General features: G+C 31.5%; 3 protein-coding genes and 1 long non-coding RNA gene across 9 annotated transcripts; 2 read left to right on the forward strand and 2 right to left on the reverse strand.

Moving 5' to 3' along the window:
• The first annotated feature begins 17 nt into the window (after positions 1 to 17).
• LOC139819997 (uncharacterized) lies at positions 18 to 5,896 on the forward strand. Its single transcript, XM_071789868.1, has 10 exons — positions 18 to 167; positions 539 to 669; positions 754 to 1,044; positions 1,266 to 1,408; positions 1,582 to 1,648; positions 1,740 to 1,929; positions 2,002 to 2,276; positions 2,355 to 2,463; positions 2,536 to 2,669; positions 2,768 to 5,896. The coding sequence occupies exons 1-10, from the start codon at positions 101 to 103 to the stop codon at positions 3,035 to 3,037; spliced, it is 1,677 nt and encodes a 558-aa protein (XP_071645969.1). The 5' UTR covers positions 18 to 100; the 3' UTR covers positions 3,038 to 5,896.
• LOC139819998 (uncharacterized) lies at positions 2,479 to 9,051 on the reverse strand. 5 transcript variants are annotated; one of them, XR_011733865.1, is made up of 6 exons: positions 8,468 to 9,050; positions 8,203 to 8,377; positions 7,907 to 8,070; positions 6,005 to 6,369; positions 2,744 to 3,012; positions 2,479 to 2,634 (listed from the first exon to the last, which is right to left on the reverse strand). XR_011733865.1 is itself a non-coding variant. In XM_071789869.1 (4 exons), exons 1-4 carry the CDS (start codon positions 8,745 to 8,747, stop codon positions 7,231 to 7,233), a joined length of 1,188 nt encoding a protein of 395 aa, XP_071645970.1. In that variant the 5' UTR covers positions 8,748 to 9,041; the 3' UTR covers positions 6,376 to 7,230. The 5 variants fall into 5 exon arrangements, 3 of the variants coding, with proteins under 3 accessions (XP_071645970.1, XP_071645972.1, XP_071645973.1); XR_011733866.1 differs by lacking the exons at positions 2,479 to 2,634; positions 2,744 to 3,012 and adding an exon at positions 5,682 to 5,818; XM_071789869.1 differs by lacking the exons at positions 2,479 to 2,634; positions 2,744 to 3,012; positions 6,005 to 6,369 and adding an exon at positions 6,376 to 7,799 and having other exon boundaries at positions 8,468 to 9,041.
• A 664-nt stretch (positions 9,052 to 9,715) lies between these two features.
• LOC139821118 (uncharacterized) lies at positions 9,716 to 16,837 on the forward strand. The gene is made up of 4 exons (XR_011734189.1): positions 9,716 to 13,064; positions 16,055 to 16,323; positions 16,433 to 16,492; positions 16,595 to 16,837. It is a non-coding gene; the product is annotated as an uncharacterized lncRNA (long non-coding RNA).
• Positions 14,093 to 19,102, reverse strand: LOC139821116 (uncharacterized). 2 transcript variants are annotated; one of them, XM_071791892.1, is made up of 10 exons: positions 18,901 to 19,102; positions 18,399 to 18,529; positions 18,024 to 18,314; positions 17,660 to 17,802; positions 17,420 to 17,486; positions 17,139 to 17,328; positions 16,791 to 17,066; positions 16,604 to 16,712; positions 16,398 to 16,531; positions 14,093 to 16,299 (listed from the first exon to the last, which is right to left on the reverse strand). In XM_071791892.1, exons 1-7 carry the CDS (start codon positions 18,965 to 18,967, stop codon positions 16,954 to 16,956), a joined length of 1,002 nt encoding a protein of 333 aa, XP_071647993.1. In that variant the 5' UTR covers positions 18,968 to 19,102; the 3' UTR covers positions 14,093 to 16,299; positions 16,398 to 16,531; positions 16,604 to 16,712; positions 16,791 to 16,953. The 2 variants fall into 2 exon arrangements, 1 of the variants encoding a protein (XP_071647993.1); XR_011734187.1 differs by lacking the exons at positions 18,024 to 18,314; positions 18,399 to 18,529 and having other exon boundaries at positions 18,901 to 19,046.
• Positions 19,103 to 21,003: the final 1,901 nt, after the last annotated feature.

Consider the following 21,003-nt stretch of genomic DNA (forward strand, 5'->3'; position numbering starts at 1 on the left):
GGAGAGAAAGGAGAGAGAGGACAGACACCGAACGGCCGTGAGCGTTCTCGCGCGGACGCGAGATAAAGTGTGTGTCGTGTGTGGTATAGAATTGGATACGATGGATAAAGCTTGTGAGCTTTATCTTCAAAGCATTGGATTTGGATATTATATTCCTATTTTTAAAGGTAAGATATAACCTAAAAATAAAACATTTTTAGGTTATAGTTTATATTCCTGTCAGCGAAATGTTTGCAATATGCCAAAGATTGGCTGCAGCAAATAAAAAATTTGCAGTAGATTTTGCTAAATCCTAAAGTTGTCATAACTTTCTTATTTGTCTTTATGTCTTTATATGCCAGTAAATTTCTAAATACAGAAAGTCATTTTTCCAAATTAATCTTAAACATTCTTCCTTGTATAGAATAAGTAAAAGCAATATTTAATTATATTATTATTCAAGCAATATTATTTTACATTGTTTCAGTCATAAATACTATGTTATAAATAATATTATTTTTATAAATAATATTTTATTGTTTTTTTGGTCTGCCTCTAGAAAACGGTATCACAAAAAGTGATATTCCACAACTTTTTGAAAGCAATGGAAAATATTTAAAAGAGATAATGCCCAAGGCGATTGACCGAATGAATTTTGAGAAGAAATTCTATTATACTTATTATGAACAGGCAATTTTCTTTTTTTTATTTATACGTTTAAAATTTTGCATTTTTTGGTAATAATATTTTAATTATATTTTATAATGTTTGTAGATTGAAAGTGTTGCTTCAAGTAACTTTGAAATTAAAAAAAGAAAATTAGATTTTATCCAGTCTGACTCCAGTAGTGAATCATCATGTATTACACCAACACCAATTATTTTGGATACCTATCATGTAGCAGAGCAAGAAAACCTCGAAGAAAACTATGACGTTGTCCTTAATGATATTGATTTGAATGCACTGATGGCTTTAAATAAAGAAGTTGCTCATGAAACTGAAAAAGAAGATACCACTTCTCCAGCTGTACATTTATTCTCAGAAAACTCTGACATAAAAGATAATGTAAGATTGAAGTTACATACATAATTTTCAACTTGGTTGCAATGACTTTCTGAGTTCAGAAATGAGGATCTTGCTTACTTTACTTTTTTCATGCTTGAAACTCTGCAAAATAATATTTATTGTCCTACCTGTGCATAGTAAAAAATTATAAATTATTTTATAGAACCCAGCTTATTTTTTAATTATTGCATCTTATTGGAAACATTATTTTTTTGTTTCAGTATGTCTATAAGATATTAATTAACTCAGTGGAAGGAAAAAATATTCTTGCACAATATAAAAGAGTAGGCTTAGATAATAATGCTAGATTGAAAGTAGCTTATATGATAATTGTTTCGGAATTTGGTTGTGATACTCATAAAATGTATGTATCCGTAAAATTATTGATCCTATTAAAAAAACTAATACTTTATATATACATAGATGTAAAGTTCTTCTTTATATTTCTTTTAAAAATAAAAAAGTTTTGCTTAAATATTTGAATAAAAAGTAAACTTAAAATATATTTTCAAAAATGAGTTTTTTCCTTCATTACAGAATTGATACCAAACGTTTTCACTTCTTGGCAAATGAAATCGAGAAACTCTTTCCAGGGGAATTGAAAGTAAATAATACATTATTATCAAGATATTGCATGCCAATAATTTTAATTGTACTAGTCAGTCATGTAAAGATTAATTATAATTTCATTTTAGGACACATATTATATTCCCTCATATACCCCTAAAGGAGGAAAAACTGTACAAGCAAGAGGAAAATTAATTGATAAGTATAACACCATTGCAAGGTCACTTAGAGAGAATGGTATAAGGTCTCTTCGACCGGGCAAATCCATCAATACAATACCTCCTAAACAAAATTTACCTGCAACAGATTTTCTTCTTGGTATGTAAAATTTTAATTTGCTTAATATTCTTCTTATTGAAAATTTTTAAACATTTTCTCATACTTGATCAGAATCTGAGAAACATCTGACCATTGAGAACTGCTTAGAGTTCTTGTCGACCAGGCTTTCTCCTTGGGATCAGATCGAAAGATATTGGAAACACACATCACATGTAAGGCTTAACAAGCTACAATTAGGAACAACGCTGGGTTCGGACGATACACTTAACTCAACAGCGGCGTCACAGGAAGAAGGAGGTGAGAAGGAAGAGCAACCTCATGCTTTAAAAGTGTGCAATTATTTTCAAATCTATAAATGCTTGAAGCAGCCTTTAGGTTATACATTGGTGAGTATTTATTATAAATGTATCGATCTCTGCAGTAAAATTGTTGCTTTAATTTCATGTTTTATACGTGTTTTTTAGCTTGAATATGACTTTAGTGTTTTGCATCCAGAGGCTTCTATGCGTATGGTTACTCATTGGAATGAGTTTCGGAAAAAAGTGAAGATAGAGCTTGAGAAATTTGGTGAACGTATGTACTCTGGAATAAAGATTTAATATCATTTTATTATTATTACTATTATTATTATTATTTCTGTTCTAGATCATAAAGATACTGATGCTGAGATTTTATGTGGATTACCAAGCTTGTTCTCAGTTGTGCCAATAAAAGTGCCTAAAGGAAACTGGCGGCCAAACAGAGCTGAAATTAGGCAAGGTTTCTTACTTCATTTGCAGGTAAATATGTAATTTACAAGTAAATATTATATAATAAATCTATAATAATATTTAAAATAAAAATCTCTAATTACGATTTTTAAAATTTTGTTGTTTAGACCATTACTGATTTGGAAAAGATTACAAAATCGTGGAAAAAAGATCTCGTGAAGAAGGGACTTGCACTCCAGCCTTTCCCTTTCGTAGTAGGAGATGATCTCTCATCAGTAACGTCTAATTACGTATACATTGATGGTGAAATTATACTGTTAGAATCACCAACTCGGGCTGTAGAGAAGTCTTCAAGTTTTATCATGCTTTGCATTGCGAATATCCTGCACAAAGCGAACGGGTATGGATTGTGCTGCAAAAAACACTTTTTAACCTAAATTTGCCAGAAGATTCAATTAACCGTCAAGCTCAGCAACCAGATGTTAAAAGGTTAACTGAATGTCTTAGGTGTGTTTAATTATCGTTCAATTAATAAGATTAGCTTAAGAAAGATATTTTAATTTGTATTATTTTTGTGCAATAATTTTCTTTATTTTTTGTTTGTAAAAGAGTGCAAAAACAATGCCTACTTGTTTCAAATGTGATAAAAATGTAATGTCTATAAATGCTTTAAGTGTACATTTACACATTATTCATAAAGTATTTAAAAATGATACGCATCGTTGTTCGGAGTTTAGCTGCTCAGGAATATTTTCAAATTGGGAAAAATACAGAAAACATTTAAACTCATTTCATTTACATCCATCTAAATTAAAAACTGAGTGTGCCTTAATATCTTCCGATATTAATTCTCAATATGTTGAAGCACAGAATGGAATAAATGGGAACAGTTCTTATGATATTGCTGAGCAGTTAAATTCCAAAGATGAATGTAATAAGGAACAAAAAGATATAACGAATAGTTTGGAAGAATTTGTACTTGCATACACTGCAAAATTATATGCAAATCATCAGTTGCCCCGTAACCATGTTCAGAATATGTTGGATGACTCAAGAGACCTTGTGCAACAAATAATATCTGTTGTCAAACCTACCATAAAAGATATATTGGTTAGTAATGGAGTAATTCAGAGTACAGTAGTTAGTATTGAATCTTACTTAGATCAATTGCTTGAACCATTTTCAGTGTTCTCATCTGAATCTCGAAGATTTAAAGCATTTACAGAGACTGGTTATTTTATTGACAGTGTAGATCATATAGTTGGGCAAAGGATAGATGAAAAATTGTATAATGGCAATATAGCTAAACAAATTGTGCCAGTTTCTGCTAAGTTTATCCCCATGAGAGTAGTGCTTCAGAAAATATTTAATCTTCCTAATGTCTACTGTTCTGTGAACTCATATGTGAATGCACTATTAGAAGAAAAAAATATTATTGAAAACTTTATTCAAGGCGATCTTTGGCGTAACAAAATCGAGCTTTATTTTCAGGGTAAAATTGTTTTTCCCCTTTTTATTTACTATGATGACTTTGAAATTAAACAATCCATTAGGATCACACACTGGTATTCAAAAATTAGGTGGTGTATACTATTCTGTTGCATGTTTTCCACCTGAGGTAAATTCACTTCTTGAAAATATTTTTCTTGCCATGCTATTTCACTCTTCAGATCGAATACAATTCAATAATCACAGTATTTTCAATATTTTAATTGATGAACTTAATTATTTACAAACAGAGGGGATAGAAATTGAACCTAACAAAGGAGAAAAAATTAGAATCTATTTTGCCCTTGGCCTTTTGTTAGAAGATAATCTTGGGTTAAATGGAATTCTTGGTTTTGTTGAGAGTTTTAATGCTTATTACTCCTGTAGACTTTGTAAAACTTCCAGGGATCAGTGGCAAGTAGAATTTTTTGAAAAGAGAATGAGAGAATACACTTATGAATCTGATGTTTTGCTGAAAAATGTTAATAAAAGTGGTATAAAAGAGAGATCAGTTTGGGAGCAGGTTCTTTACTTTAAAACAAGTCGAAATTTTACTGCTGACTGGTTACATGATGGGCCTGAAGGATGGTTCAAATTTGTATTACAATGTGCATTGTATCATTACGTTATAGAGAAGCCCTGTATTGTTTCAATTAATGTTCTGAATGATCGGTTAAAAATCTTTGATTATTATCACAATAATATATCTAACAATCCACCCTTGATTTCTTACAAGGAGATTAAAAACAAAAAGTTGTCAATGTCTGGTAGCGAGTCATCCAATTTTATTCTCATATTTGCAATGCTTGTGGGAGATCTTATTCCAGAGAATGATAAAGTATGGCCATTATATTTAAAAATGAGAGAAATTATGGATTTGATTTTAGCTCCAAAATTGCAAAAAGAAACGTGCAATCTTCTTCGAGTTCTGGTTAGCGAGTTTCACATGATGTTTACGAAACTATTTTCAAGTGAAAGATTTACTCCAAAAGCACATAATTTTGTTCATTATGGCACTATATTGCAGTTTTCTGGACCTATTCGTAATTTGAGCACCATTCGATTCGAAGCAAAGCATAAAAATAAGAAGAAGGAGGCTAATGCTACAACATCTAGGAGAAATATTACTCATACTTTATGCATTAAAGAGCAGCTAAGTCTTTGCTACAGATTGATGACCCGCAAAGGTCTAGAGTCTAATAACTCATACGGTAAAAGTGAATATGTTGAAAATGTATCTTTATGCTCTGATTATATATTATTTAAATCAACTTTACCGTCTGATTTCAACAATGCTTGTTTAATAATGAAATGGGTCGAAATCCATGGTCAGACTTACAGAAAAGGGACATGTGTTGTAATCCGCTGTAAAGAGCAATGTTATGACTCACTACCCGTTTTTGGTTTGATAAAATATATTTTACGAAATGAAAAGGACCGAATTTGTTTAATTTGTCAAATTTTATTAACGTCAAACTTTGATACACATCTCCATGCGTATGTTGTGCAAAAGTCTGAACAAATTGAATGTGTGATTGTAGATGATTTACTTTCTCCTTTTCCGGCCATACTTGTTTCTCTAGGAAAAGGTCTTGCACAGCATAAATTGTATGTTACTTTAAGACATGCATTGTAATGTTTTTTAAAAACTTTTTTTTGCAATTTTTTCATGTGTAAATTGTGATGTAATATCAAACACGTTTAAACTCATTATTTTTTAAGCAGGTTAACTGTAAAAAATAATTTTTTTATGTATATGTGTGTATTTACATATCTATTTATGTTAATATAGGAAAAAATTTATCAATTCTGTGATATTCTCTTTTTTGTGTTATTTCCTCCTGATAGACATTGTAAGTGTTATCAATTTAAGATAGGATAACATATATATAACTATGGTTGCAGGAACCCCGTACCTACACATAATCCAACATAATCTTTATGGTTGTAACATCCATATATTATGGTTGCAACATCCATATAGCATCTATAATCCAACATAATCTTTATGGTTGTAACATCCATATATTATGGTTGCAACATCCATATAGCATCTACCCTCACTAAGGTTAGGGCAACCATAGGTCACTTCCAGAGTACTATGGTTTCTACAACCCTTTTGTATGGATGGGCGAAAATTAACAGCATTATTCTGTTGTAGCAACCGCAACTTTTTCTCCGTGTATGTTCTATTCCTGCAGAGCTCGAGGTAGGAAGCTCCTTTCTTGAAGAGATGTCATGACAAGCGAGCTGGTACGCACGGTTATAGTGGACATTTCCACTGTGAAAAAGAAAAAAAGTGTGCAAGTAGAAACCTTCGCTCATAAAGCTCCTCTATAAGAAAGGTTTTATTTTATTCAATGCATAATTATTAGTATTTATTTATTTGTTTTGGCTTCCTCATAGAGAAAGCTTTGTGAGCGAAGGTTTCTACTTGCACACTTAAAAACTATAAATAAGCAATGTGCAGATTTCTAATTGCACACTTAAAAACTATGAAACAATGTGCAAATTTATAATTTGCATACTTAAAAATTGTAAGGAAGTAATGTGCAAGTTTCTACTTGCCCACTTAAAAACTAAAGCAATGTGCGGGTTTCTACTTGCACACTTAAAAACTATGAGGAAGCAATGTGCATGTATCTACTTGCACACTTAAAAATTGTAAGGAAGCAATGTGCAAGTTTCTATTTGCACACTTAAAAACTATGAGGAAGCAATGTGCAAGTTTCTACTTGCACCATTTTTTTATTGTGATAAGTTTTATTGTGACTAATATCTGTTATACTAATTTATGACATACTATTACAAAAATCACTTAAATAATTAATGTTTTTACTAAAATGATCTCTACTAATTGCGGATATTTTTTATTTCTATTTGGTTCAAACGGTTAGTTAATTCTTCCACGGAAGTAATGTGCAACTTTCTAATTTGCACACTTTTAAATTATTTTTTCTACTTTGTATCGCGTTGTATTTTTCACTCAAGTAAGGTAGGTAGTACAATTCTTTTATTTACTCTCATTTTGATAAAAATGTATACATTGTTTTCGTGGTTGCTCTAACTTCCACCAATTTTGAGATATAAATGTGCAATTTTCTAATTTGGGCGAAACTTCCGAAAACGTCCATGCTCAGATTTAGGTAAAACTTTGTGAATAGGTTCCTTTTAGATAGAAAACACATATACCAAAAGGATTTTTTGCGTCTGTAACTTGAGGTTCAGATGGTGTAGTATGAACTGAAATTGCACTCTCTACTTTTTGTGCCAAAGCAGTTAAAGATTGTGATTGTTTACTTATTGATTGATTGAATTTATCCATATCCTGCTTTTTTCGTTTGGCAAAGGAATCTAACTCTGGAACACGCTTTTTACGAGTAATAGCTTGTATTTTTTTTAAGGAAGCTATTCTACTACTATCAGAGACTGCAAACGAAGAACGTCCAACAGATTGCGATAAGCTTTGAGGTGTTTGCAAAGCTGATAAAAACTCATTGTCAGGCATATTTGAAGAGACTGCAAACGAAGAACGTCCAACAGATTGCGATGAGCTTTGAGGTGTTTGCAAAGCTGATAAAAACTCATTGTCAGGCATATTTGAAGAGACTGCAAACGAAGAACGTCCAACAGATTGCGATGAGCTTTGAGGTGTTTGCAAAGCTGATAAAGACTCATTGTCAGACATATTTGAACATTTGGGAACATCATCTAACATATTAAATAAGACTTGTGTAAAGAACAAAAAAATGCCAAAGTCCTTAATTAGATTTTTTTTTTTCAAAAAATAAAAATTACAAAATTTTGAAAACATTTACCAGGTGAATTATTACTCAATTCTTCATTCCACAAGCTTGATGAAAAATTTGATTTAGAAGCTAAATTTAGAGATGTAGGCAAGTTCACCTGTTGTATTGCTTGAGACTTTGGCACTTGTATTGCTTGAGACTTTGGATGTTTTCTTTTATAATTAGTAGTAGTTCTAAATATAAAAAAAGTTACAAAAGATTAGTGTATTTTTATAAAATGTAGAGTAATACGAAAAGAAAGAAATTATAAGGATTTAATTCTGATAAAATAAATCGTAATATTGTATGTAACAAGGCATATTTACTTTCGATGTTTTATCACATCTGCCAGAAACATCAAGTCATTGTAAAGAATCCATTTAGATGAATATGTTGGCTGGCTAGTTCCAGCACCTGATCGAGGCTGAGATTGAACAACTTTTTTTCTTTCTCTTCCGAACCGTTGTCGCAATTGAATAAATCTATGCTCAGCCTCAGAACCTATTTACATACATAACCTCATTTAACATTTAACATTAATAATTTATTAAGTCATTGATTAATTATTTTGCAAGTAGTTTATTTTAATACCTGTTTTTTTGTTCGTCAAGTTATTACCAATAGCATCCCAAGCTGAGTTCTTCACTTCATTATTACTATAAAGTTTTTCCGATTTATTATACAAAAAAGAATTGGCTTTAACCCATGTAATGAGTTCTCTATCATCCTGTTCATCTTCATATTGTTCAGAATCTTCAAATTGTTCGTCTTCTGACATCGCTAATAGATAGAAAACCTTTTTCTCTAGCACTAGTAGCACCCAAAAATAAGTACATACAGAGAGAAACCTGAAAGCGGCCACCGGGATCATTCCGTTCCAGCGGACGTATACTGACGCGCCGCCTGAGAAAGTGGACGTCAACTACGTCGTTACGCTCGGTAACGGTACACACATGGTTCGTGTCCGTGCTATGGTTCGTGTCCGAACTACTCAGATGGAGGGGATATGCCAGTCGGCTGACTCGGCACTCGGCAAGCTTCGAGCTGGGAGAGAAGGGCAGACATACGATCTGCTGTCTCCTTCTCGCTTGAGCTGTGACGTAGCTGCTTAGCACGCGCCGGCTATGCCACGATGCCATGCATTTCGGGTATCGCTCCTCGCGTCTCGCCGAATGTCGAGTCTTGCGTTGGCAAATCGACGATGCGCTATACGTTACATTTACGTTTATATTTACAAATTTTAATTTTTATATTTATAAATAAATATATATATATATATATATATATATTTGAAATTTATAAATATAAATATTGCAATTATAATGAATTAAAAAAATATTTATAAACATAAAAACATAAAAACTAAAATTCGTAAATGTAATGTATAGAAATCCCCGTTCTGGCAAATTTGCTCTTATATTAAAAAAAGTCTTACATTAAAAATTTTTACTTTAGCATAATAGTATTTAAATTTAATATTTAAATGCATAACAATAATTACATATTAACTATATCAAGAAAAAAAGTAGTTCATAATGTTCTTTTTACTCTAATTAAATTTATATTAGCTATTAATGTTTATAAGCGGCCACGAGCAACAACAGAGAGATATTGAATTAAAATAAAAACAATTTCTTAAATAAACAATACACATGCTTAACGTTTCGACTGTACTTAGTCTTCTTTGGAACGGATTACTACGATAGAAGAAGATAAATATAAAAAAAACATGATAATTAATGTTCAAGTTTACATACTAAAACATTAAACATTAGTCTAGACTAAAACATTAAACAATCATCTAATAATATAAACAAAGTAAACAATAATCTAATTAAATCACAAATATAAAAACGTCGGAATAATCGAATAAAACCATAACAAGATAAATTTATATTTATATTGAGAAGTGGTAAAATCTCTTCTGTCAGGAAGAGAATGTAAAGAATTATTAACGGAGGTATTCTGATTTAAAAGATCTTTAAAATATATATTTTTCAGGAACTTTTTATAGGGAAATGAAGAAAGTGAATAACGTTATCTCTCTTCACCTTATTTTAAAAATTTATTTTTATTTTTTAAGTAACAAAAATGCTCTTCTTTTCTGTTATATCCTGGTCACCATAAATGACAGACGGTGTAAATAATTCTAGCTGTTCTAGGTATCTGAAACGCAAAAAGCTAAAATTTTCTTATTCAGAAGAAGTATGTGTGGCTATAGTCTGAACTAGAACTAAACCAATATTTCCATTCTAGGTTCTAGGCGGCTTTTTTATCAAAAATATTATTAATCAATATTAAATAAACCATTTACGATCTGAGCTTAGATTTTATAGTAGCCTAATAATATTTTTTATATACTATATTTACATATTTTTCCAACTTTAATCAACTATAATACGCGCCGATTAACTTGTCAGACTTACAACACAGCTCTTATTGGATTAATAAAATCTCCTCACACCCTTCTAATTAAATCGATTTAAATAATAGTAAAGAATTTACTACTCCAACAGGAGCTGTGTTGTAAGTCTGACAAGTTAGTCAGCGCGCAATTTATTAAGATTGGAAAAAATATACGTGTATTTATACATAAAAAATATTATTAGGCTATTAAGATCCAAGCTCGGATCGTACACGGCTTATTTAATATTGATTGATTGTATAACGGTCACACATAAAACGGTCTTATTTCTCTTATATTATTAAAAATCAGAATAATAAATGTATTTCGCCAGTGAATAGAATAACAGTTAAAGCAGCTTAAATCGACAGTAACTGGCAATATATAACGTCTTTACCGATATGAATATTGAAAAAACCGTGAGCCAACTCGCTTTGTCGGATTCACACAGCACTTTTTCGGATCAATCATTGAAACATTATTAATTTCGACCAACGCTTTTGGTCAGAAGATGTAATTGCTAAATTAATAGTTTTAAATTTTATTAAAAATATTATTAAAAATATTATAACTTTTTTCAAAATTTTGTTAATAGAATGAGAATGTGAGCAATACCTTAACGAATTAATAATGCAAGGACATACAGACGTTATTACAACCATTCGAGAAAACTGTTCAACACTTTATGTGTTGCTGCAGAAGAAATTAGTAATGTCGGCGGACAAATTATACGCTAGTGGCTAGTGCTGCTAGAAAAGATCGTAGTATTTTAAAGATACATGCTGTAGATGATATTGCTTGTCCCCCGCTTGCAGTTTGAAAATGTTTGATTATTAAAAACATTTGATTATTAAAATCTTACATTCAAAATAACGCTTATAGCAGATAAACAAAAATCTTGTTATGTCTGTATTTGACATCACACTTGTGAAAATTAAGCGTGTAAAAAATCTGCAAAAGAAATGTAAACGTGCAAAGAAACTATTGTCAATAACATCACACATACACACACAGAAGAAAATGTAAATAATTGATTTCTGTATTATTACAATAATTTGAATATTGAAATTATTTTGTACCATATGCTTTCTCACACTTATATGTATGTGATTAATAATAAAATATGTTAATGACAAATAATAAATTACAAGAGCGTATTCTGGTTTGAAAGATCTTAAGGACGTTCTCCGGAAAATCGATTTTCTCTAGATTTTCTTGAAACTGTGAATATACATTAATTTATAGGTGTGCTTTATGTGTAGTATAAATTTTAGTACCTTTTGCGGTGTTAAAAATCGAGATATTGAGCTTCAAAGTTTTAACTTTTAACACGGAATTCCTATTCCAAGGTATTGTGAAACAGACATTTTAATAAATTGTGAAAAAAGTTTTTTCTAAATGTTTTTGAAAGACTAGTATATGATGCTTTATATAAAAATAGAAATTAATAATATGCGATAAGTTTCAATACCCTTGCGGTACTCGTTTTCGAGAAATACTTGTGTAAAGTACGCGATTTGAAGTTAACTTCTTATTTTTTAGTTGTTATATGTAATATTTAGTAAATTAATTTTAGTAAAATAAATTTTCTCTTTTTAAGCATGAATACAAGTTGAGTATGACTGGAGCCGGAGAAAGTCTTTAAAAATAGGTATTTTTCAGAAATTTTTTATAGGGGAACGAAGAAAGCGTATAACGTTAAACTTTGCATGTTCTTTTAATCTTATTTTAAAAATATATTTTTATTTTTTAAGTAAGAAAAATATTCTTCTTTTTTGTTACTTTTATATTATATCTTGATCACTAAAAGACGTAAGTATGAGAGACGAAGTAAATGATTCTAGCTGTTCTAGGTATCAGAAACGTCAAAACCAAAAATTTTCTTATTCAGAATAAGTGATATGGGCTATCGTTTGAACTAGAATAAACATTTTCTTTTAATAAAATACTAATAAAATTTTGAAAAAAGTTATAATATTTTAAATAAAAAAGCCGCTCAGAATGGAAATATTGATTTAGTTCTAGTTCAGACGATAGCCACACTTCTCCTGATGCAGAATAAAAAAAATTTAGTTTTTTGCGTTTCAGATACCTAAAACAGCTAGAATTATTTACATCGTCTGTCATTTATAGTGACCAGGATATAACAGAAAAAAGAGCATTTTTGTTACTTAAAAAATAAAAATAAATTTTTAAAATAAAGTGAAGAAAACATGCAAAGTTTAACGTTATTCACTTTCTTCGTTTCTCTATAAAACATTCCTGAAAAATATATATTTTAATGATCTTTTAAATTAAAATATCTCCGTTAATAATTCTTTATACATTCTCTTCCTAACGTGTGTGTGAAGCTATCGCCTCATTTTGCAGAAACTCACAAATTATTGAGAGTTCTGGCTTCTTTCAAAAAACGCGTCAGTACAAACTGAGACGCTATGTTCACGCAGCGTCTCATTTTGTCCTACACAAGTTCCACCACTGTATCTCATCAGATTTTGCAAGATCTATAGTTCTATACACGGAGAAAAAGTTGCGGTTGCTACAACAGAATAATGCTGTTAATTTTCGCCCATCCATACAAAAGGGTTGTAGAAACCATAGTACTCTGGAAGTGACCTATGGTTGCCCTAACCTTAGTGAGGGTAGATGCTATATGGATGTTGCAACCATAATATATGGATGTTACAACCATAAAGATTATGTTGGATTATAGATGCTATATGGATGTTGCAACCATAATATATGGATGTTACAACCATAAAGATTATGTTGGATTATGTGTAGGTACGGGGTTCCTGCAACCATAGTTATATATATGTTATCCTATCTTAAATTGATAACACTTACAATGTCTATCAGGAGGAAATAACACAAAAAAGAGAATATCACAGAATTGATAAATTTTTTCCTATATAACATAAATAGATATGTAAATACACACATATACATAAAAAAATTATTTTTTACAGTTAACCTGCTTAAAAAATAATGAGTTTAAACGTGTTTGATATTACATCACAATTTACACATGAAAAAATTGCAAAAAAAAGTTTTTAAAAAACATTACAATGCATGTCTTAAAGTAACATACAATTTATGCTGTGCAAGACCTTTTCCTAGAGAAACAAGTATGGCCGGAAAAGGAGAAAGTAAATCATCTACAATCACACATTCAATTTGTTCAGACTTTTGCACAACATACGCATGGAGATGTGTATCAAAGTTTGACGTTAATAAAATTTGACAAATTAAACAAATTCGGTCCTTTTCATTTCGTAAAATATATTTTATCAAACCAAAAACGGGTAGTGAGTCATAACATTGCTCTTTACAGCGGATTACAACACATGTCCCTTTTCTGTAAGTCTGACCATGGATTTCGACCCATTTCATTATTAAACAAGCATTGTTGAAATCAGACGGTAAAGTTGATTTAAATAATATATAATCAGAGCATAAAGATACATTTTCAACATATTCACTTTTACCGTATGAGTTATTAGACTCTAGACCTTTGCGGGTCATCAATCTGTAGTCAAGACTTAGCTGCTCTTTAATGCATAAAGTATGAGTAATATTTCTCCTAGATGTTGTAGCATTAGCCTCCTTCTTCTTATTTTTATGCTTTGCTTCGAATCGAATGGTGCTCAAATTACGAATAGGTCCAGAAAACTGCAATATAGTGCCATAATGAACAAAATTATGTGCTTTTGGAGTAAATCTTTCACTTGAAAATAGTTTCGTAAACATCATGTGAAACTCGCTAACCAGAACTCGAAGAAGATTGCACGTTTCTTTTTGCAATTTTGGAGCTAAAATCAAATCCATAATTTCTCTCATTTTTAAATATAATGGCCATACTTTATCATTCTCTGGAATAAGATCTCCCACAAGCATTGCAAATATGAGAATAAAATTGGATGACTCGCTACCAGACATTGACAACTTTTTGTTTTTAATCTCCTTGTAAGAAATCAAGGGTGGATTGTTAGATATATTATTGTGATAATAATCAAAGGTTTTTAACCGATCATTCAGAACATTAATTGAAACAATACAGGGCTTCTCTATAACGTAATGATACAATGCACATTGTAATACAAATTTGAACCATCCTTCAGGCCCATCATGTAACCAGTCAGCAGTAAAATTTCGACTTGTTTTAAAGTAAAGAACCTGCTCCCAAACTGATCTCTCTTTTATACCACTTTTATTAACATTTTTCAGCAAAACATCAGATTCATAAGTGTATTCTCTCATTCTCTTTTCAAAAAATTCTACTTGCCACTGATCCCTGGAAGTTTTACAAAGTCTACAGGAGTAATAAGCATTAAAACTCTCAACAAAACCAAGAATTCCATTTAACCCAAGATTATCTTCTAACAAAAGGCCAAGGGCAAAATAGATTCTAATTTTTTCTCCTTTGTTAGGTTCAATTTCTATCCCCTCTGTTTGTAAATAATTAAGTTCATCAATTAAAATATTGAAAATACTGTGATTATTGAATTGTATTCGATCTGAAGAGTGAAATAGCATGGCAAGAAAAATATTTTCAAGAAGTGAATTTACCTCAGGTGGAAAACATGCAACAGAATAGTATACACCACCTAATTTTTGAATACCAGTGTGTGATCCTAATGGATTGTTAATTTCAAAGTCATCATAGTAAATAAAAAGGGGAAAAACAATTTTACCCTGAAAATAAAGCTCGATTTTGTTACGCCAAAGATCGCCTTGAATAAAGTTTTCAATAATATTTTTTTCTTCTAATAGTGCATTCACATATGAGTTCACAGAACAGTAGACATTAGGAAGATTAAATATTTTCTGAAGCACTACTCTCATGGGGATAAACTTAGCAGAAACTGGCACAATTTGTTTAGCTATATTGCCATTATACAATTTTTCATCTATCCTTTGCCCAACTATATGATCTACACTGTCAATAAAATAACCAGTCTCTGTAAATGCTTTAAATCTTCGAGATTCAGATGAGAACACTGAAAATGGTTCAAGCAATTGATCTAAGTAAGATTCAATACTAACTACTGTACTCTGAATTACTCCATTACTAACCAATATATCTTTTATGGTAGGTTTGACAACAGATATTATTTGTTGCACAAGGTCTCTTGAGTCATCCAACATATTCTGAACATGGTTACGGGGCAACTGATGATTTGCATATAATTTTGCAGTGTATGCAAGTACAAATTCTTCCAAACTATTCGTTATATCTTTTTGTTCCTTATTACATTCATCTTTGGAATTTAACTGCTCAGCAATATCATAAGAACTGTTCCCATTTATTCCATTCTGTGCTTCAACATATTGAGAATTAATATCGGAAGATATTAAGGCACACTCAGTTTTTAATTTAGATGGATGTAAATGAAATGAGTTTAAATGTTTTCTGTATTTTTCCCAATTTGAAAATATTCCTGAGCAGCTAAACTCCGAACAACGATGCGTATCATTTTTAAATACTTTATGAATAATGTGTAAATGTACACTTAAAGCATTTATAGACATTACATTTTTATCACATTTGAAACAAGTAGGCATTGTTTTTGCACTCTTTTACAAACAAAAAATAAAGAAAATTATTGCACAAAAATAATACAAATTAAAATATCTTTCTTAAGCTAATCTTATTAATTGAACGATAATTAAACACACCTAAGACATTCAGTTAACCTTTTAACATCTGGTTGCTGAGCTTGACGGTTAATTGAATCTTCTGGCAAATTTAGGTTAAAAAGTGTTTTTTGCAGCACAATCCATACCCGTTCGCTTTGTGCAGGATATTCGCAATGCAAAGCATGATAAAACTTGAAGACTTCTCTACAGCCCGAGTTGGTGATTCTAACAGTATAATTTCACCATCAATGTATACGTAATTAGACGTTACTGATGAGAGATCATCTCCTACTACGAAAGGGAAAGGCTGGAGTGCAAGTCCCTTCTTCACGAGATCTTTTTTCCACGATTTTGTAATCTTTTCCAAATCAGTAATGGTCTAAACAACAAAATTTTAAAAATCGTAATTAGAGATTTTTATTTTAAATATTATTATAGATTTATTATATAATATTTACTTGTAAATTACATATTTACCTGCAAATGAAGTAAGAAACCTTGCCTAATTTCAGCTCTGTTTGGCCGCCAGTTTCCTTTAGGCACTTTTATTGGCACAACTGAGAACAAGCTTGGTAATCCACATAAAATCTCAGCATCAGTATCTTTATGATCTAGAACAGAAATAATAATAATAATAGTAATAATAATAAAATGATATTAAATCTTTATTCCAGAGTACATACGTTCACCAAATTTCTCAAGCTCTATCTTCACTTTTTTCCGAAACTCATTCCAATGAGTAACCATACGCATAGAAGCCTCTGGATGCAAAACACTAAAGTCATATTCAAGCTAAAAAACACGTATAAAACATGAAATTAAAGCAACAATTTTACTGCAGAGATCGATACATTTATAATAAATACTCACCAATGTATAACCTAAAGGCTGCTTCAAGCATTTATAGATTTGAAAATAATTGCACACTTTTAAAGCATGAGGTTGCTCTTCCTTCTCACCTCCTTCTTCCTGTGACGCCGCTGTTGAGTTAAGTGTATCGTCCGAACCCAGCGTTGTTCCTAATTGTAGCTTGTTAAGCCTTACATGTGATGTGTGTTTCCAATATCTTTCGATCTGATCCCAAGAGAGAAAGCCTGGTCGACAAGAACTCTAAGCAGTTCTCAATGGTCAGATGTTTCTCAGATTCTGATCAAGTATGAGAAAATGTTTAAAAATTTTCAATAAGAAGAATATTAAGCAAATTAAAATTTTACATACCAAGAAGAAAATCTGTTGCAGGTAAATTTTGTTTAGGAGGTATTGTATTGATGGATTTGCCCGGTCGAAGAGACCTTATACCATTCTCTCTAAGTGACCTTGCAATGGTGTTATACTTATCAATTAATTTTCCTCTTGCTTGTACAGTTTTTCCTCCTTTAGGGGTATATGAGGGAATATAATATGTGTCCTAAAATGAAATTATAATTAATCTTTACATGACTGACTAGTACAATTAAAATTATTGGCATGCAATATCTTGATAATAATGTATTATTTACTTTCAATTCCCCTGGAAAGAGTTTCTCGATTTCATTTGCCAAGAAGTGAAAACGTTTGGTATCAATTCTGTAATGAAGGAAAAAACTCATTTTTGAAAATATATTTTAAGTTTACTTTTTATTCAAATATTTAAGCAAAACTTTTTTATTTTTAAAAGAAATATAAAGAAGAACTTTACATCTATGTATATATAAAGTATTAGTTTTTTTAATAGGATCAATAATTTTACGGATACATACATTTTATGAGTATCACAACCAAATTCCGAAACAATTATCATATAAGCTACTTTCAATCTAGCATTATTATCTAAGCCTACTCTTTTATATTGTGCAAGAATATTTTTTCCTTCCACTGAGTTAATTAATATCTTATAGACATACTGAAACAAAAAAATAATGTTTCCAATAAGATGCAATAATTAAAAAATAAGCTGGGTTCTATAAAATAATTTATAATTTTTTACTATGCACAGGTAGGACAATAAATATTATTTTGCAGAGTTTCAAGCATGAAAAAAGTAAAGTAAGCAAGATCCTCATTTCTGAACTCAGAAAGTCATTGCAACCAAGTTGAAAATTATGTATGTAACTTCAATCTTACATTATCTTTTATGTCAGAGTTTTCTGAGAATAAATGTACAGCTGGAGAAGTGGTATCTTCTTTTTCAGTTTCATGAGCAACTTCTTTATTTAAAGCCATCAGTGCATTCAAATCAATATCATTAAGGACAACGTCATAGTTTTCTTCGAGGTTTTCTTGCTCTGCTACATGATAGGTATCCAAAATAATTGGTGTTGGTGTAATACATGATGATTCACTACTGGAGTCAGACTGGATAAAATCTAATTTTCTTTTTTTAATTTCAAAGTTACTTGAAGCAACACTTTCAATCTACAAACATTATAAAATATAATTAAAATATTATTACCAAAAAATGCAAAATTTTAAACGTATAAATAAAAAAAAGAAAATTGCCTGTTCATAATAAGTATAATAGAATTTCTTCTCAAAATTCATTCGGTCAATCGCCTTGGGCATTATCTCTTTTAAATATTTTCCATTGCTTTCAAAAAGTTGTGGAATATCACTTTTTGTGATACCGTTTTCTAGAGGCAGACCAAAAAAACAATAAAATATTATTTATAAAAATAATATTATTTATAACATAGTATTTATGACTGAAACAATGTAAAATAATATTGCTTGAATAATAATATAATTAAATATTGCTTTTACTTATTCTATACAAGGAAGAATGTTTAAGATTAATTTGGAAAAATGACTTTCTGTATTTAGAAATTTACTGGCATATAAAGACATAAAGACAAATAAGAAAGTTATGACAACTTTAGGATTTAGCAAAATCTACTGCAAATTTTTTATTTGCTGCAGCCAATCTTTGGCATATTGCAAACATTTCGCTGACAGGAATATAAACTATAACCTAAAAATGTTTTATTTTTAGGTTATATCTTACCTTTAAAAATAGGAATATAATATCCAAATCCAATGCTTTGAAGATAAAGCTCACAAGCTTTATCCATCGTATCCAATTCTATACCACACACGACACACACTTTATCTCGCGTCCGCGCGAGAACGCTCACGGCCGTTCGGTGTCTGTCCCTCTCTCCTTTCTCTCCTCTCTCTCCTCTCTCCGTGCCTTCGTCTCTCTCGCTCTCTCGGACGAGCGTTGTTAGCTCTAACTCGCGCACCTATCAGCTTTGTTTCTTACTTCCTTTCTTTCTTCGCGGTTTCACCTCTTCCGATCGCCGTTTACGCCTGTACACTTCTATGCAGAAATTCTTTTGCGCGCGAAATGAACTCTCAATCAGTGAGTGCTGTATCGTGCAGCTATATCTTATGGATCTCTCAACCATAATATTTGTGCTGCAGACCACATAAGAGGGACAGCAATAATCTTTTGGTTGAGACAACCATATACGAGGGTATTATAACCGAATGTTACGTATCGTAAGAACTACGGTTATGACAACTGTATAAATGGGCATATCTTAACAGCTACATTCAATGTAATATCAATTTAACTTGAATTCACATACATTTCTCTTTTAAACATAGAGAACATTGTTGTAACAACCGTAACAATTTTCTCCGTGTATCTTCTTTTCTTAATAAATGCTGAAGATGGCTCGAAAAAAGAGCCGAAACGTTTGTCACATTTAAATACACGTTTTAGTTTTATTTGCGCACCACGTTCCGCGCCTGACTCGCATTCGCCGTTAAATCTTTTGCATACATTGTACATCAGCCTTTGTCTTATATTCATAAACCGAAGAGTTTGCAGCATCAATTCTGTTAAGTAGGCAATTCTTATATATTTAGTATGTTCATGGTCGCGCTAGCGACACCCTGCGTTTTTCCGTCGTTGTGCTTATATAGCTTCAGGTTGAGCTGGCACTTCCGCCTCGTAAGCGTTACGTTTGTTCTCTCTCGAAAGTTCGACAAGAAACTATGTAAAGCTATAATAAAGCTATCTTATATTTATAAGCTGCAATAAGTGTTTCCTTCATTCCGGCTTTGACGATTACATCGGTTACTTAAGATATCTACACAAAGATATCTACAGGTTATGGGCCCAGTCGGCTAACCTCGCTACGGACTCGCTTGTAGGGAAACGACCTTTGTTATAACGATGGAAGAAGACAATAAACATCGTGTGCCGCTCTTCGATGGCACGAATTATAATAATTGGAAGTTCCGTATGGAAGTACTGCTGGATGAAATCGGTTTGAAGGAACACATCGAATCTCAGATCTTAGACGGTGAGATAACGGTTGGAGAAACAGCAGAGGCGTACAGATTGCGGATGACAAACTTGAAGAAGAAGGATACAAAATGTAAGTCTCAAATTATTCAGAGAATAGCTGATTCGCATCTTGAGTACGCGAAAGACAAGTCAACTGCCTTTGATATTTGGACGGAATTAAAAAATGTATTTGAACGTCGAGGCGTAGCAAGTCAACTGCTTTTGCGGAAAAGATTATTATTAATGAAATTTAAATCTTCAACTGAATCTTTGTCGTCGCATCTACTAAAGTTTGAATCGCTTGTTCGAGAGCTTAAGTCCACAGGAGCGAATATGGAAGAAACAGACATAGTGTGTCATCTGTTGTTAACAATGCCTTCGGAATACAACGTTGTGGTAACGGCGTTGGAAACACTGTCGAAGGAAGCACTGTCATTGAGTTTCGTTAAAAATCGCCTACTGGATGAAGAATCTAAACGAAAAGGAGGCGGTAAACCAACAAAAGGCGATGTTCATTCTACAGCATTTACCTCGTCAAGCGATAATCGGAAAAACAATACACGTGATACTGGAAACAAACAATTCAATTACAGGTGCTACAACTGCGGTGCATACGGTCATCGACGATCGGAGTATAAAAAGCCGAAGCAACAGCCAGATGGAAGTCGACAAAATAAAAAGGAAAAGCAGGCGAACCTTGCAACTGATGATGATAAAACTGCAGTCAGTTTTTCAGCTGTGATTAATAACGAGAGGAATGACAACGGTTCTACCTGGATCTTGGACTCAGGAGCGTCAGAACATTTGACC

This window comes from Temnothorax longispinosus, chromosome 10 (assembly GCF_030848805.1).
Source record: "Temnothorax longispinosus isolate EJ_2023e chromosome 10, Tlon_JGU_v1, whole genome shotgun sequence".
Taxonomy (NCBI): Eukaryota; Metazoa; Arthropoda; class Insecta; order Hymenoptera; family Formicidae; genus Temnothorax; species Temnothorax longispinosus.

Coding starts and splice junctions, on each gene's coding strand:
- LOC139819997 (XM_071789868.1), top strand. CDS start 101: ATGGATAAAGCTTGTGAGCTTTATCTTCAAAGCATTGGATTTGGATAT. Junction 168..538: donor TTATATTCCTATTTTTAAAG/GTAAGATATAAC, acceptor GTCTGCCTCTAG/AAAACGGTATCACAAAAAGT. Junction 1,930..2,001: donor TGCAACAGATTTTCTTCTTG/GTATGTAAAATT, acceptor ATACTTGATCAG/AATCTGAGAAACATCTGACC.
- LOC139819998 (XM_071789869.1), bottom strand. CDS start 8,747: ATGATCCCGGTGGCCGCTTTCAGGTTTCTCTCTGTATGTACTTATTTT. Junction 8,378..8,467: donor CTTGACGAACAAAAAAACAG/GTATTAAAATAA, acceptor GTATGTAAATAG/GTTCTGAGGCTGAGCATAGA. Junction 8,071..8,202: donor GATGTGATAAAACATCGAAA/GTAAATATGCCT, acceptor TTTTATATTTAG/AACTACTACTAATTATAAAA.
- LOC139821116 (XM_071791892.1), bottom strand. CDS start 18,967: ATGGATAAAGCTTGTGAGCTTTATCTTCAAAGCATTGGATTTGGATAT. Junction 17,329..17,419: donor TCTTTCCAGGGGAATTGAAA/GTAAATAATACA, acceptor ATTTCATTTTAG/GACACATATTATATTCCCTC. Junction 17,067..17,138: donor TGCAACAGATTTTCTTCTTG/GTATGTAAAATT, acceptor ATACTTGATCAG/AATCTGAGAAACATCTGACC.